We start from the raw sequence: 17,837 nt of genomic DNA, 5'->3' as shown, positions 1-17,837 counted from the left end.
TTTGGTTGGAGCATTTAATCCATTTACATTTAAGGTAATTATCGATATGTGTGTTCCTGTTACCATTTTCTTAATTGTTTTGGGTTTGTTTTTGTAGGTCTTTTTCTTCTCTTGTGTTTCCTGCCTAGAGAAGTTTCTTTAGCATTTGTTGCAAAGCTGGTCTGGTGGTGCTGAATTTTGTTAGTTTTTGCTTGTCTGTAGAGCTTTTGATTTCTCCATCAAATCTGAATGAGAGCCTTAATGGGTAGAGTAATTTTGGTTGTAGGTTTCTCCCTTTCATCACTTTAAATATATCCTGCCACTCCCTTCTGGCCTGCAGAGTTTCTGCTGAAAGATCAGCTGATAACCTTATGGGGATTCCCTTGTATGTTATTTATTGCTTTTCCCTGCTGCTTTTAATATTTTTTCTTTGTATCTAATTTTTTGTTAATTTGGTTAATATGTGTCTCAGCTTGTTTCTTCTTGGGTTTATCCTGTATAGGATGCTCTGTGCTTCCTGGACTTAACTATTTCCTTTCCCGTGTTAGGGACGTTTTTGACTATAATCTCTTCAAATATTTTTTCACACCCTTTCTCTTTTTCTTCTTCTTCTGGGACCCCTATAATTCGAATATTGGTGCATTTAATGTTGTGCCAGAGGTCTCTGAGACTGTCCTCAATTCTTTTCATTCTTTTTTCTTTATTCTGTTCCTCAGCAGTTATTTCCACCATTCTGTCTTCCAGCTCACTTATCTGTTCTTCTTCATCAGTTATTCTGCTGTTGATTCCTTGTAGTATATTTTTAACTTCAGTTATTGTGTTGTTCATCACTGTTTGTTTGTTCTTTAGTTCTTCTAGGTCCTTGTTAAACATTTCTCGTATTTCCTCCATTCTATTTCCGAGATTTTGGATCATCTTTACTGTCATTACTCTGGATTCTTTTTCAGGTAGATTGCCTATTTCCTCTTCATTTATTTGCTCTTGTGGGTTTTTACCTTGCTCCTTTGTCTGCAACATATTTCTCTGTCTTCTCATTTTGTCTGACTTACTCTGTTTGAGGTCTCCTTTCCGCAGGCTGCAGGGTTGTAGTTCCTCTTGCTTCTGGTGTCTGCCCCCAGTGAGTGAGGTTGGTCCAGTGGCTTGTGTAGGCTTCCTGGTGGGAGGGACTCGTGCCTGTGTTCTGGTGGGTGGAGCTGGATCTTGTCCCTCTGATGGGCAGGGCCACGTCAGGTGGTGTGTTTTGGGGTGTCTGTGGGCTTAGTACAACTTGAGGCAGCCCGTCTGCTGATGGGTGGGTTTTTGTTCCTGTCTTGCTTGTTGTTTGGCTTGGGGCGTTCAGCACTGAAGCCTGCAAGCAGTTGGTGGAGCTGGGTCTTGGAGTTGAGATGGAGACCTCCAGGAGAGCTCTTGCCAAGTAATATTTCCTGGGCAAGCAAACAGCAACAAACACAATTAAAAACAAACAAACAAAACCCCAAACAAATGGTAAAAGCAAAACCAAACAAAAACAATAAAAACACACACACATACAAAATAAGAAACAAAAACAGAAAAAAAAAACGAGAACAACCAAAGAGCCTCAAAATGAAATCAAACAATTAAAAACAAAATCAACAAAAACAAAAAATAGAAAACAAAAGAAAAGCAGAATGCAAACTGAAGGAAAAAGCAAAGAAAACAAAACAAACACACAAAAATGATTTTTAAAAAATGATTTAAAAAAGATTTTTTTAAAAAATGATTTTAAAAAGATTTTTTTTAAAAAAAATCTTTTTGTGCAGCTGCACAGAAAGATTTTTGTTCCTCTTCCTTAGTCGATCCACCCCTGGGGCTTAGCTGTGGTTTTAGCCTCACCTCTGCAGGTGGGCCTCCCACAGGAGTCTGCCCCCGAGGCTGCTGTGGAGGACTCGGGTCTGCCCTGGTTAGGCCCGGGCGTGGAGGTGTCACGACTGCCTGGGTCACGGGGACCCTGGCAGTGACAGGTGTGTGGGAAAGCCAGTGGCTACAGGCACGAGAGATCTGGCCCCAGTGGGAGGCTTTCCTAGCACCTGGCGGCCGGTGCAAGGTCAGCCCTGGTGGGGGCTTTTTCTAGCACCTGGAAGGGCAGAGGCCCAGCACGTGGGGAGAGAGAGGCTGCAGTGGCAGCTCCACCCCCTGTGCATCACTCAGCAGAGGCACCTTGCTTCTATGGCAGTCTGGGTCTCCTCCACAAGCATTCCTGGTTGTGGATTTCCTCCCACCTGTCCCCTTAGGCTATCTCCTCGCAGCCAACAGCAGTCCTCCCTGCAGGTTTGCTCTCCAGTCCCCACATTCCAGCTCTCAGCCCCCATGTGCACTGACGGACACACGTCCCAGTCTGGGACGTGGAGGGCTGTGGTGCGGACCATCTGTATAGGTCTGTCCTGTCTGCCACAGACCGGCCATTTCACCCTCCTCCGACAGCCTCAGATGCTCCCCTTCTGTCCCAACTGACTTCCCCATTGGTGAGGGGGCTTCCCTGGATGCGGGAACCTCTCTTCTGCTTCAGCTCCCCTCCAGGGGCACAGATCCCGTCCCACTTCCTCTCCTCTTCTTTTTCCCTTGTTTCTTTCATCCTGCCCAGTTATGCAGGGATCTTTCTTGTTCTTTCCGGTGTCCAAGGTCTTCTACTAGTGTTCATCTGCTGTTCTGTAAGAATTGTTCCATGTATTCTTGATGCATTTGTGGAGAGAGATGAACTCCATGTCCTCCTACTCCTCCACCATCTTGGTGAATCTGAAATAACTAAGTATTAACATGTTTTAAAAAGCATGATAAACATGTTTGTGTGTGTATATATATGTATAAACACTGCAGAACACAATATGGCAGAGCATTTAAAAGTAGAATACGTACACATATAATATATTTATGCATATAGGTATATATGCATTTATACATATGTATGTATGTATATATACATGTATGTTGTGTGTATGTATTCTACTTTTTAAAACTAATTTTTTTATTTTTGGCTGCGTTGGGTCTTCGCTGCTGTGTGCGGGCTTTCTCTGGTTACGGCAAACGGGGGCTACTCTTCGTTGCAGTGCATGGGCTTCTCATTGCAGTGGCTTCTCTTGTTGTGGAGCATGGGCTGTAGGTGCACAGGCTTCAGTAGTTGTGGCACACGGGCTCAGTAGTTGTGGCTCGCAGGCTCTAGAGCGCAGCCTCAGTAGTTGTGGTGCCCGGGTTTAGTTGCTCCACGGCATATGGGATCTTCCCGGTCCAGGGCTCGAACCCGTGTCCCCTGCATTGGCAGGCAGATTCTTAACCACTGCGCCACCAGAGAAGTCCTGTATTCTACTTTTAAATGCTCTGCCATATTTAGAGTTCAGTAGGCAGAAAATATTTGATAAACGTTAGGAATTGCCAACCTTTTGGCAAATAAACATGGGAAGTAATCTTACTAAACCTGCAATACTAGAACCTGTTAATAATCAATAAAAAGTTTGTGTTACTCTAAAAGGGCCATGCTGTATGTTTATATGTAGAAATATATCTCATTGTTTCCATTTTTCTCTAGTTGATCCACCAAAATCGGCAAGCTATCTTGAACCAGTTTGCAGCAAACGCTCCTGTTGGCATCAATATGAGATCAGGCATGCAGCAGCAAATTACACCTCAGGTAACGTGAGAAAACCAGGCATTGTTAGTACTTCTCTAACCCATAACCCAAACTGTATTTCTTAAAGTGTTGACTTGAGTGTCTTTGAAATGGTCTGTGAACTGATCTTTTAATGATGTTTGTACTGTAGCTTTCTTCTAGAATGAATTTATAATCAACTTGTGATACCCCTTACTGATATTTGATGTAAAGCTGAGGGTTCTTTGTTTCATTTTGTTGTTATTATTGTCATTGCTATTAGGTATCAGGTGACTAAGTAGAAAACTCTTATTGCTGTCCTGATTAGTACCAGTAATAAGAAGCCTCGGATATGAAACTGTGTGTATGGTACCTGAAACCTGATCAAAACCCAGTCACATTGTTTAGTTATCTTAACTACCTTGTGTTCTCCACTCAGTCTGAGCATCAGCATTTTGTTTTTTATTTGTTTTAACGATCCTTGTGTATGAACCCAGAGCCATTGGAACTAAACATAAAAAGAACGGTGTAGGCTTCTAAGTGTTATCTAGTGCTTCCTCCCTATTTAACTTCTGCACGTACTTTAATATTTTTGCTTCAACCACTTTTTTGTTTTTGGCTGCACCACGCAGCTTGTGGGATCTTAGTTCCCTGACCAGGGATTGAACCCAGACCCACGGCAGTGAAAGCGCCGAGTCCTAACCACTGGACCACCAGGGAATTCCCTCAACCCCTTTTTTTATGGTTTCCCAACAAATTACACAAAAATTTGGGAGATGAGGTATTTTAGAGAGGATTTGAACAAAACACTTCTCCATAAAATGGACCTAGAAGGATTGGGAGCAAATACTAACCAAAAGGATAAATATTGATAGAAACTGCTGTTTAGCAGCAGATGTTGACATCTTCATGGATCCAGACTTGGGTTTCTCTGTCTTAAAAATCTCAGTGGTTAGCTCATGCAAGGGTAATTCGGTTTTAAGGAAACAAGACCCCACTGTTGGAATTCACATAAAGACGAATTCTATCAGGAAGTCATTATGTCACAGTTTCTTCCAGATTAGACTTCATCTGGTTGGCAATTTTCATTTTTATGGAGCTGTATGCTCTAATCAGTTCCTCAACCTGAATGGACATTTTCTGATGAAGGCTTTATTGACATGCCATGTTGCTTTGCAAGTTAGACTAGAAAGTGACTTCAACCTAATTTTACCACTTCTTTCATCATTCATAATATTATGGCTATTAAAACACTTACTCTAATGCCTGGAGCAGTCTTATACTGCAACAATAATATAAGATACCTGGGTTCATTTATTTCTGCTTATTATTTTGTTTCTAATTAATTATTTGCTTTTTAAGTGACCGTTTGGCGTTGGATCCCGGATTTCTGATTCTTCCTTTTTTAATGGTATTTGTAGGTTTTTCTAATTGTGAAGATAATGCACATTCATTATAGATAATTTGGAAAATACAGAAAATTAAAATCACCTGTTATCACATTTCATTTAAGTAAAGTGGAATAAATGATCTCCAAGAGAAAAGGGAAAAATAAGTTTCACCATACTAGAAACACAGTGAATTTTTTGGAAATGAAAAAGAAAAAAGTCCCCTAACAACCTAATGCCAGATAAGATAGAAGTCATCAAGCACATTTTATTTCTCTTCTTTATGGTTTTAATGTTTCTCTTAATAGTTTTCATGGCCTATATTATAATACTAATCAATATATGCTTTCTTAGACTTTTATCAGTCCTGTGTGACTTTAATCTGTAAAATGTACTTATTTTCTCTCCTGTAGCTATTACTTAAGAGGTTTTCTTCCTTTTCTGTTTTAGTTTCCCTTGTACACTGATAATTGCTACATATTCTGTTGCTCCAAGCTACTAGGCTTAATCCTGTAAGCTTTCCAAGTTAGGTGGTAATCAAAATAATATTAGTAAGTGAGGATTTTTTCTCTCTTTTTTAGCCACCCCTGAATGCCCAAATGTTGGCACAGCGCCAGCGGGAGCTGTATAGTCAACAGCACCGACAGAGGCAGCTAATACAGCAGCAAAGAGCCATGCTTATGAGGCAACAAAGCTTTGGGAACAACCTCCCTCCCTCATCTGGACTGCCAGTTCAAATGGGGAACCCCCGTCTTCCTCAGGGTGCTCCGCAGCAATTCCCCTACCCACCAAACTATGGTACAAATCCAGGAACCCCACCTGCTTCTACCAGCCCGTTTTCACAACTGGCAGCAAATCCTGAGGCAACCTTGGCCAACCGCAACAGCATGGTGAACAGAGGCATGACAGGAAACATGGGAGGCCAGTTTGGCACTGGAATCAGTCCTCAGATGCAGCAGAATGTCTTCCAGTACCCAGGATCAGGTATGAGGATTACACCTTTATGTTGCTTTTATAAGTACAGTCGGCCCTCAGCATCCACGGGTTCCGTACCTGTGGATTTAACAACCCCAAATCGAAAATATCCACCCCCCCCCCAAAAAAAATTCCAGAAAGTTCCTAAAAGCAAAACTTGAATTGGCTGCACTCTGGGAACTATTTACATTGTATTTACATAGCATTTACATTGTATTAGGTTTTACGAGTCATCTAGAGATGATTTAGTATATGGGAGGATGTGCATAGGTTCTGTTTCTCCATTTTATATAAGGGACTTGAGCATCCATGGATTTTGGTATCCATGAGGGTCCTGGAACCAATCCCCCATGGATACCAAGGGACGACTATACCACATACAGGCTCAGGTCTCTCTTTTCACATGTGTTTCAGTTCACTGACATTGAGGCAATTTGCTGAAGAAGAAAGATGCTGAGGGAGTTCCCTGGTGGCCTAGTGGTTAGGATTCCAGGCTTTCACTGCCGTGGCCTGGGCGAAACTGAGATCATGCAAGCCGCAGGGCGCGGCCAAAAAAAGAAAAGACGCTGGCGTTGGAGTCAGGAGATCCAGGCTCTAGGCTCAGCTCTTGCCACTAAATGGTTGAGTGGTTTGAGGCTTCTCTCTTACATAAAGCTAAGATGATTAAATTAGAGGATCCATAAGGACCTGACATGAAAATTTTTAACATTTTGTCTGCAAAGCATATTCTTACTTTCTTACTTTCTCTCATGGATCCCTATAAGAATCTTATGAGAGTCCATGTCAGACAATGGGTTCAAGTACATTAACTCAAAATTTGCATACAGATGTTTTAAATTATCTTGGAAAATTTTTTTGATAGATTACATAAGGATAATCAGTCTTCACAGATTATCTCAGACTTCTCATTGGTGTCACCACCCTTAGCTGCTTAGGTTGTAAGCTATTCCTCTGAAATATCAGGCAGCTTTCTGGCTTTCAAAAGCTTTGTTCTTTTTTTAATCTTTCATTTGCAGTGTCTCTGTCCTATTCCCTTTGTCCTAGGTAATGATATCTTTTTAAAATTTTTCTTCTATCACTTGGAGATTCTAATAGGTAGTGGCAATTAAACACATTTGATTAATCCACCAGGTTCAGTTAACTTTGATGCAAAATTAATGGCACATTCCTAGGAAAAAAATTGAAATAAATCCCTTCATTTTATAAATGAAAGAAAAAGTAAATTTTAAGCCTGCTTAAAAATGAATTTCAATGAGAAAGCTGCTGTTTGACCTGAATAAAATGTTGAAGTTATATAGAGATTTTTTTAACATGGCAGTATGCTTATCAACTTTGACAGCCAAATCAATTTAGACTTTTCACTCTGGTGGCAACAAGTGCTGAAATCCTTTGACTATTAAATTAAGTATCTAGGGAGACATGTGTCAGAGAGTACCAGAATTCTCTAAGACGTTTTAATCAAAATTATACCACTTCAGTTTCTTTGTCCTCAAGACAATGAAGTCATCTTTGGCTGGTTTATATCACTTACACTGTATGTGTGGGCAAGAAAAGTATTATAAATCCATATTTTAATTATAAGACTGTCTGAACAGGAGTGGCCTTCAAAAGAGTTGTATTTTCATGTGCCTTGTGATTTGTGTATGCAAAGAATTTGACGAGGTTCCTTCAGTGTATTCCAGCCTACAGAAGTACTTCCTCCAACATTAGAAGACTTATATAGTTGTTTCCCCATTGTTCTTCCAAAATGGCAACGTAGCCAAAACAGCAAATAGATTCTTAGTAGCATTTATGATACTGATTGCAGAGCCTTAAATCAAAAGATTTATGTCATTCATTGGGGAAAAAAATAACCACAAATAAGCCAAACATTAATAAATTCTCTTATTAAAAATAAGATAAAAATGAGATAAAAAATAAGATAAAATAAGATAAAAACGGTACATCTCAAAAAACTAAAAATACAACTACCATGTGACCCAGCAGTTCTACTACTGGGTATATATCTGAAAAAAACGAAAACACTAATTTGAAAAGATACATGCACCCCAATGTTCACAGCAGCATTATTTACAATAGCCAAGATATGGAAGCAACCGAAGTGTCCATTAACAGATGAATGGGTAAAGAAGCTGTGGTATATATATATACAATAGAATACTACTCAGCCATAACATAAATGATGATATTTTGCCATTTGTAACAACATGGATGGACTTGGAAGATATTTTGCTAAGAGGGAACAAACTGATGGTTACCAGCGGGGAGAGGGAAGTGAGGAGGGGCAAGTTAGGGGTAAGGGATTAAGAGGCACAAACTACTATGTATAAAATAAATAAGCTACAAGGATATCTTGTGCAACACAGGGAATTTAGCCAATACTTTATAATGATTATAAATGGAATACAACCTTTAAAAATTGTGAATCCTGTGTCGTACACCTGAAACTTATATAGTATTGTACATCAACTATACTTCAATTAAAAATTATTTAACTAATTAAAAAAATACAAAACAGTACTTCTGTCAATTTTCAGTCATGCTCTTTAACGCTTCATCTCTGGAAAGCCAAGAAAGGATGACTTCTATCCACTCCTGTTTCTTGACTAAGCCTCCTAGAGAGGCAGTACTCCAAAACCCCATTTCCTATGAAGTTGACAAGATTTCCTTCAGCGTTTTGGGTCTAGTCTTTAATCTCTTGCAAGTCATATAGAACACAGTGATCGAGATAATGAGTGGGTAGAGCTTCCTTCTTCTCCAGACAGTACAACCAGATGTGTTACTACCCATTGTAAGTGCTCTATCTGGTACCTGGATTTTTCTTCCAGTCCAACTTTTGATTGACAAAAAGTGCTTTTCACAAAATAAGATTTTTTTTTATAAAGTATCTGTACTACAAACAAACCCCAGAAGCTAGGTACAGTGGAGAGAGTAGTAGTTTTATCCAGTTGCAGTTTGAAATGAAATGGCAGAGCTTTCAGGTCTTCCATGAAAAAACAAAAGCACAGGGGGAAAATTGTTTTTCTGGAGAGTATAAGAACATTTAAAGGTTCAGTAGTTTAAATTTCTTCCGTTGCTCTAAGTTATAAACTTGCACTATCATGATCAGCAACCTGGTAGAAAGCTGCAAGACCAGGTTTTGTGTTGGTACAAGTTCAAGTTCTGGAGAAATTCCAACCTTTTCAAATCAAGCCTTCTCCAAGAAACAAAAAAACAAAAACCACCACATGTTTTTATAAATAAAGTGTTATTGGAACACATCCATGCTCATTAGTTTACATACAGTCTACAGCTGGCTTCACACAGTAGAGTTAAGTAGTTCTTACAGAAATGTTATGGCCTGCAAAACTGAAAATATCTACTATCTGGCCCTTTGCAGAAAAAGTTGGCTAATCCCTGTGTTAATTAATGATAGTAAAACCAAAGGATGAATAAAGTAGCTTTGCTTTAGTCCTTTGCTTTGGCATCTTTCAACTTAATATAGACCCAGAGTAAACGAAGGAACATGTAGGTCATAATAATGACAGCGTATGCTTTCTTTTATTTCTGAAAACAGAAAGTTATTGTAGACTATCATGCCATGATGATGAGTGCACAAGAACAGAATTAGACATTTAAAATTTATTTTATACTATGGTAATATTCAAATAAAATATGAGGGAAATTTAAAAAGAAATTGTTTGTACCTATTTCATGAATTCCTTGGAGCCAATCCAGAGCTCCCTCTTCTGTGAACTACAGTAAACATGCTACTCCGCTCACTCCTCCTGAGTGATGTCATCTACTCCTGTGGCTTCAATGACTTCTACATGCTGATGACTTTCTTCTCTATATCTAAACCAGATCTCTCAGCTCATGTGAGAGACATACCTGAATTTTCTACCAGCACCCAAACTTGTCCAGAGCTAGGCTCATCAACTCCATTTCCCCTTCCCTCCATGCCTCAATGTTCCAGTTTAACAAACCTCTCAAGTTCCAAGAAAGAATACATACCTTGCTCTCTTCTACTTCTAGGCTTTTGTGTTTTCTGTATCCTTTGTCTAAAATGTCCTTCCCTCACCTGTCTCATTCCTGTTCCTCCCTCCCCTCAAAGATATCTCCTCTGGGAAGCCCTCCCTGACACTCCCAATCATAAGTACTCACCACTCTGTCTTTTTTTTTTTCTTAAAGTATGCTGGGGTTTTTTTAAATTTTTATTTACTTACTGGCTACGTTGGGTCTTTGTTGCTGCACGTGGGCTTTCTCTAGTTGTAGCAAGCAGGGGCTACTCTTCGTTGTGGTGCGCGGGCTTCTCATTGCGGTGGCTTCTCTTGTTGCAGAGCATGGGCTCTAGGCACGCAGGCTTCAGTAGTTGTGGCTCGCGGGCTCTAGAGCGCAGGCTCAGTAGTTGTGGCCCATGGCTTAGTTGCTCCGCAGCATGTGGGATCTTCCCAGACCAGGGATCGCTCCCATGTCCCCTGCATTGGCAGGCGGATTCTTAACCACTGTGCCACCAGGGAAGCCCCACCCTCTCTTAGAGCCACTTGTTCATCAGCTGCCTTTCTTTTTAAACAGCAAGTTCCTTGAGAGAGCTAAGTGTGACCTTTTAAATCTTTGTTTCTCAAGTGCTTAGCACAGTGGTCTGGTGGGAAGAGTAGATGCTCAATGAATCTTTTAATGGAAAAATGAATCCTAATTCTAGTTGCTGCTGCCAGGTGGCTGTGGTGAAATTTATGGTCCAGCAGGGAGACTTAACATAATCAAAGATAGAACTGTAGAATTTTTAAACTAGAAGGAAGAAGACTGTCTGGTCCAAGGAATCCAAGGTCCAGTGCAGTGGCAGAACTGGGGCCAGAACTCTACCCCTCCAAATTCATTATTCACAGACTGGTTCTTTATACTAAAACTAGGTCATCTGATAAGGAAAACATGGGCAGTTAGAATGTGAAATGAGGCCAGAAAAAAATGTCAAAAAGCATGCTGGGACTTCCCTGGTGGCACAGTGGATAGGAGTCCGCCTGTCAATGCAGGGGACACGGGTTCAATCCCTGGTCCAGGAAGATCCCACATGCTGCGGAGCAACTAAACCTGTGCGCCACAACTACTGAGCCTGCGCTCTAGAGCCCAGGAGCCACAGCTGCTGAGCCCACGAGCCACAACTGCTGAGCCTGCATGCTACAACTACTGAAGCCCATGCACCTAGAGCCTGTACTCCACAACAGGAAAAGCCACCGCAATGAGAAGCTCGCGCACCACAACGAAGAGTAGCCCGCTTGCCGCAACTAGAGAAAGCCTGCATGCAGCAACGAAGACCCAATGCGGCCAAAAATAAATAAATAAATTTATTTTAAAAAAAAGAAGCATGCTGATGTACTTGAAGTCTTATTTATTAACTTTGATCCCATAGAATAATAGCCAGAATGTGATAAGTATCTTCCCCTCTCACATATATATTTTTCCTGAAATTATTTTATCATAAATAAGATTAAAAATGCATTAGGAACAGATAAGTATTTTTTAAAGATCATAACCAAAATAGTTAAAAGTTAAAATGTAGAATTAATGCAAAGACAGCCAATACAAAAATGAAGATGATGGGGGGGAACCCACCCTCTAGAGACAAAAATGAAAAAAATAATTTCTCCATATATTCTAAGTCAAAATTATTTACCAGAGATTAAATTACATATGGAGGAAGCAGCAAGGAGAACAATATGTAGCTTTTTTTTTTTATATAAATTTATTTATTTTATTTTTGGCTGTGCTGGGTCTTCAGTTGCTGCGCGCCAGCTTTCTCTAGTTGCAGCGAGCAGGGGCTACTCTTCGTTGTGGTGCACGGGCTTCTCATTGTGGTGGCTTCTCTTGTTGCGGAGCACAGGCTCTAAGCACGTGGGCTTCGGTAGTTGCAGCACCCAGGCTCAGTAGGCGCAGTAGTTGTGGCTCGTGGGCCCTAGAGCACAGGTTCAGTAGTTGTGGTGCACGGGCTTAGTTGCTCCGCGGCATGTGGGATCTTCCCACAGGGCTCGAACCTGTGTCCCCTGCATTGGCAGGCGGATTCTTAACCACTGCGCCACCAGGGAAGTCCCTGTAGCTTTATTTATATTAATTTTACCAAGAAAACAAGTAGCTAAACATTTAGTGAAAGAAAAAAATATAGAAAGTCTACAGTTGGCTCAACTTTCACAGAAAATTTAAAATATTTTAAAAACTGTAGCCTATAAAAAACAAAAGTGAATACTTTAACTACATATCTGGCTAGTTTAACCAAACAGAAAAAAGAGAAAAGTCATTGTATTAATAATAACAGAACACAAAATATACCGGAATCTACAATTATGTTTACAAGGAGACATTAAGGGCATAGAGACATACTTATGATATAATGATAAGGGAAAGAAGCAAGCCACAAAGTTAATGCAATATTTCATAGAGGAAGATTTGAAGGAATTATACTAAATTATGGATAATCACATTATGATATTCTTTTTTCTGCACCTTTATAACTTTCTTTACCTCAACAGTATTTAACTGTGAAATGTATTTTGTCAGGAAAAAAATAAAAAATACAAAGTGCTAGCATAACAGAAAACATTAAAAGAAGCCTATTTTTACCTTTTAAATTTTTATGGACTTCCACTTTTGGTCAAGATGGAATAACAAGGATGAGATTTATTCTTCCATCTGAAGCAAACAAAAAATTGAACAATAGTTGTAGAAATTGTCCAGACTGTGATGCGGGAAGGGGGAATCCAACAGGAGCGTGTGATTTCCTATAGTTGAGGCAATGGCACTTAGAGTCTGGGAAAGCCAAGGCAGGTAGAGGTTTTAGGGCACAGAACCAGAGAGAAGAGAGCCACACAGAGAGAGAACCATGGGGATATATAGAGGGTCCTGCTCAGGTCTTCAGTTGAGAACCGATAAGTGTGTGTGTGTACACAAACCAAGGCCGGGGAAAACCACCTGAAAAGAACGGAGGGAACATCTTCAGAGTTTACACAGGGCCAGTTCCTCTTCCCACCAGCCAGAATAGAAAACCTCAAAATTCACGGTGTCAAGTAGAATACTCAGAAATGTTTGTGCCTAAGTAGCAGGGCAAAATAAGCACCAGGCTAAACCCTGCTCTTGTCTCTTTAGGCACAAGACCCAAAAGAATTAAAACTGTTACCATGTAACCTATCCATGACCCAGACAAAGGTCGAAAATTTAAATTTAAAGGAATTTTTAAAATCTAGCACCTAACAAGGTAAAATTCACAAGCCCTGGAATCTGAATTTTTTTCTAATTACCAGACATGCAAAGATAAAGGAAAATAAAACCAATAACAAGAAGAAAAATCAGTCATCAAAATCAACCCAGAAATTTCACAGGTGTTAGAATTAAAACAGTTATAAATTATACATTTATTCTGTATGTTCAGGAAGCTAGAGGAAAGCTTGAACGTGTTAACTAAAAGTATGAAAAACATAAATAAAACCAAAATGAAACTTCTGGAGATAAAAACTACAGTGTCTAAGATGAAAAATATACTGGATGGGATAAGCAGCAGATTAGACATTATAAAAGAAAAGTTAGTGAACTTGAATATATAACAATGGAAACTATACAAAATGAAATCAGAGAGAAAAAGACTGAAAAGGTAGTAATTTACTCCAAATTGATCTTATAATTACACAATCCGTATCTAAATATCAACATGCTTTTGGGAGAAATTGACAAGCTTCTTCTACAATTTATATGGAAATGCAAAGGACCTAGAGTAGCCAAGACAATTTTGCAAATTAAGAATAAAGTTGGGGGACTTCCCTGGTGGCGCAGTGGTTAAGAATCCGCCTGCCAATGCAGGGGACACTGGTTCGATCCCTGGTCTGGGAAGATCCCACATGCCGCGGAGCAGCTAAGCCTGTGCACCACAACTACTGAGCCTGCACTCTAGAGCCCGCGAGCCACAACTACTGAAGCCCGTGCACCTAGAGCCCATGCTCTGCAATAAGAGAAGCGACCACAATGAGAAGCCCACGCACCGCAACAAAGAGTAGTCCCCACTCGCCACAACTAGAGAAAGCCTGAGCACAGCTACGAAGACCCAACACAGCTAAAAATAAAAATAAATAAATAAATAAATTTATTAAAAAAAAGAATAAAGTTGGTTGACTACCAGTTTCAAAAATTATCAGAAAGGTACAACAATCAAGACAGTATAGTATTAGTACAAGTATAGACATACAGATCACTGCAACAGAATAAAAAGTCCAGATATAAACCCTTACTTTTATGGTCAGTTGATTTTCAACACAGTTATATCAATGGTTACTAATAAGCACTATCCTGAATAAAAAGGAACAAACTACTGATAAATGCTACCTCAGCGTAATGTTTCACTCAACATTATGCTGAGAAAAAGACACCAGATACAAAAGACCTCACATGATTACATTTATATGAAGTTTCCAATAGAAGGCAAATCTGTAGGGACAGAAAGCAGATCAATGGTTGCCTGAAGCTAGAGGTGGGAGTGGGAATTGACTGCAAACAAACACAAGGGAATTTGAGATATGATGAAAATGTCTAAACTGGATTGTGGTGCTGGTTGCACAACTCTATAAATTTACTAAAAATCATTGACTTGCGCAGTTCAGTGGGTGAATTTGATGCTATATAGATTACATATCAGTAAAGCTTAAAAAAAAGGCAGGGAAGGGAAGCAGGGCCCATAAAGACAACTGAGGAGGAGCGGCTGACAATACTTTCTCACTTTTCATTTCATGCATGGGTTTTTCTTACCTTTTTCCTCTTCAACTTATTTTTTTTTATTATTTTTATTGATGCATACATGACATAATATTATATTAGTTTTGGGTGTATAACATGATGATTTGATATTTGTATATATTATAAAATGATCACCACAGTAAGTCCAATTACCATCTACTACTGTACATAGTTACAATTTTTTTTTCTCATGATGAGAACTTTCAAGATCCACTCTCCTAGCTACTTTCAAATATGCAGTACGATATTATTAACTATAGTCACTGTGCTATACATTACATCCCCGTGACTTATTTTTTTCTTCTCGTTCTACTGAGATATAAATGACATACAGCACTGTATGAGTTTAAGGTATACAGCATAATGATTTGACTTACTTCATACATCATGAAATGTTTATCACAAGTTTAGTGAACATCTGTCATCGTGTATCCTTTTCAACTTACTTTTGTTACACAAGTAATCTGTCATGTGTGCTCATATTTGTTTTTTACACTTAAAAATTCATGTAGTCAGAAAAGAACAGAAAAGAAAATCATACATAATCATGGTACCCAAATCAATATCTTAGTGAATGGAAACGTTCTTCCAAATCTCTTTTATATGTTTATTTATCTATCTGTTTATACTGAAATTTCCTGTTTTGTTTTTAAGGAACTGAAATTTTTCCTACTCTGTTGAATAAGCTGTGTCTAACTATATTATGACAGATCCTTCTGGGGTTTTTTTTTTTTTCTTTTATGGGGTTAATAAATGTATAGTGTATTCACATAAATTAATTTGTGTCGATTTGTAGGAATGGTTCCCCAAGGTGAGGCCAACTTTTCTCCATCTCTAAGCCCTGGGAGCTCCATGGTGCCGATGCCAATCCCTCCTCCTCAGAGCTCTCTGCTCCAGCAGACTCCGCCCACTTCTGGCTACCAGTCACCAGACATGAAGGCCTGGCAGCAAGGAGCAATGGGAAACAACAAGTAAGGGGGCATTTTTATATATGAGCATCCCTGATACTCTGCAGCACATAAGAACAAATACGGCTTCACCATCCAAATAGAAGATTATTAGCTACTATCCATTTGCAAATTCAAGGAACTGAATTTTATGTTACTGGCAAATAGCGATTTTTAAGTCCTTTAAGTTTCAAGTCAATTTTAAGGCAAATTTGTGTGTTTACAGTACAGAAAAGTAGTATAGTGGCCCCCAACCTTTTCATCCCACTCCCAGCGCACCTGAAGAATATGATCGACTCCTATGAGTAACAGAGCTTCGCTGGGACAGATATAGGAATGAGTACTTTTTAAAAAATCATTCTTTATAAAAACACTTAAAAATCTTAAAAATCTAAAGCAAGAATGGCAAAATGTTAGAATTCAATAGAGCTGAATAGTGGGCACACGGTTTCACTCTTCTCAGTATGTTTGAAGGATTTCATAGCAACAGCAAAGGTTTTTAAGTCTTCTAAGGTCATTCTACCTTACCTAGCTTTTTGAATCTCTAGATTTTCAGTGGCCTTATTTTACCCATTTTACTGAGAAGTATCATACTAAAGTCATTTTTCCCCCCAAATCGTGGCTGCTGAACTTTTCACACATCACTTGAGTTTTATAAAGGTTTTAATTTGGTTGTGTCTTGGTTCTAATGACAGGGAAGCAGTTTGATCTGACAACATAATAAGTAAGGTAGTTAAAGTTGAAAACTTAAGACCATATTCTCTTAAAGTTCATTGAAAGGTAAGAGAGGAAATCTTCCTGTTAGAGAACTGTGCAGCTCTCAGTGAGGACTGATGTAAACTAGGTAGAACTGGAACAGTCTATGTGATGTGCAAGAACTTAGTCTTCTACTGTGTTCTAATCCCAGCTTCCTAAACTCACTTTAGATTCCATGGTCCATCCTTATGATTACTCCCTTACAGGCACTCTCAGCTCCCTTGCCCACCTCTCCCTCTGTTGCACTTATGCCTAGCAAAATGCTCCCTAATGAAATCCAACTAAACTCTCGCTCCATAACTACACCTAAGCATCTGAATGTACCTTGAGAAAAAAAAAACAGTCATGCTGACAGATCTGCTCCCCTTCACAGTTAAATCCCTTCCTCTCCTTCCATTTCTTATTGAATCTGTCAGGCTTTCATCCCTACCATTCCACCAAAAGTATTCTTATCAAGGTCCTTAATGTCCTTTACAATGCCAAATGCAATGAGCATTGATAGCACTTGACATATTTGAGCATGTACTCTTTCTTGGAGCTCTGTCTTCGTTTGGTTTCTGGAACAACTTTCTCTCCTGAGAAAGGTGACTCTCTTCCTAACCCTCAGTCTCCTCTGCTGGATCTTCCTCATCTCCCTGACCTCCATTTTAGGGCCTCAGAGCTCATTCTAGGACCTCTTCCCCATATCTGCTTGCTCCCTTAGTTATATCATTCAGTCTTACTGATATAAATGCCTATCCCTATGCTTATGACTCCTAAATTTAAGTCTCTAGCCCAGACTTCTCCCCTGAACACCATACTGTATACACCACAGCCTAATGGACATCTCTACTTAGAAGTCTAATAGGCATCTCAAACTTAACATGACAAAAACTAAAGTGATATTCTTCCCCAAACCTGCTCGTCTCATACTTTTTTCACATCTCAATAAACAACTCTATTCTTCCAGTTATTCAGAAGAAAATCTTTTCTTTTTCTCTCACATCCCACATCAAACATCCATCAGCAAATCACATCAGCTTCTTAGCAGCTCTCACTCCTTTCTGTCCCACTTGTACACTTTAGTGCAAGCCAGCATCATCCTTTTCCTAGACCACTGCAGTGGCCTCCTGTCTTCCTGCTTCCACCCTTGCTCCACTACAGTTTAGTCTCCACATGGTAGCCAGAGTGATGCTTTTAAAACATGAGGCAAGATATCAGCCCTTTACTCAAAACACTCCAACTTATTCAAAATACAATATAGGGCCTCTGATGCCCTACATAATCTTGCTCCAGGATACCTCTCTGACCTCATCTGCTATTCTCATCACTCATTCTGCCGTACTGGCTTCTGTTTATTCCTCTGTTCCTCAGATGTGCCAAGTACATTGCAAACTCAGGGCCTTTGCATTTTTAAATCCCTCTGCTGGAACATTCTTCTCTCAGTAGCCACATGGATTTCTC

The 17,837-nt window shown here is 39.5% G+C and overlaps 1 protein-coding gene across 1 annotated transcript in view; it reads left to right on the top strand.

The window, feature by feature from the left end:
• Window positions 1-17,837, top strand: part of NCOA1 (nuclear receptor coactivator 1) — a 258,345-nt gene that overhangs the window by 225,757 nt on the left and 14,751 nt on the right. The window contains 3 exon segments of the mRNA XM_036872881.1: window positions 3,521-3,622; window positions 5,550-5,952; window positions 15,488-15,662. Of these exon segments, the coding sequence (XP_036728776.1) occupies window positions 3,521-3,622; window positions 5,550-5,952; window positions 15,488-15,662 (680 nt within the window).

Source organism: Balaenoptera musculus, chromosome 13 (genome assembly GCF_009873245.2).
Source record: "Balaenoptera musculus isolate JJ_BM4_2016_0621 chromosome 13, mBalMus1.pri.v3, whole genome shotgun sequence".
Lineage (NCBI taxonomy): Eukaryota > Metazoa > Chordata > Mammalia > Artiodactyla > Balaenopteridae > Balaenoptera > Balaenoptera musculus.
Note: the sequence above shows the minus strand (reverse complement) of the source record. Positions and strands in the feature narration are given on the sequence as shown.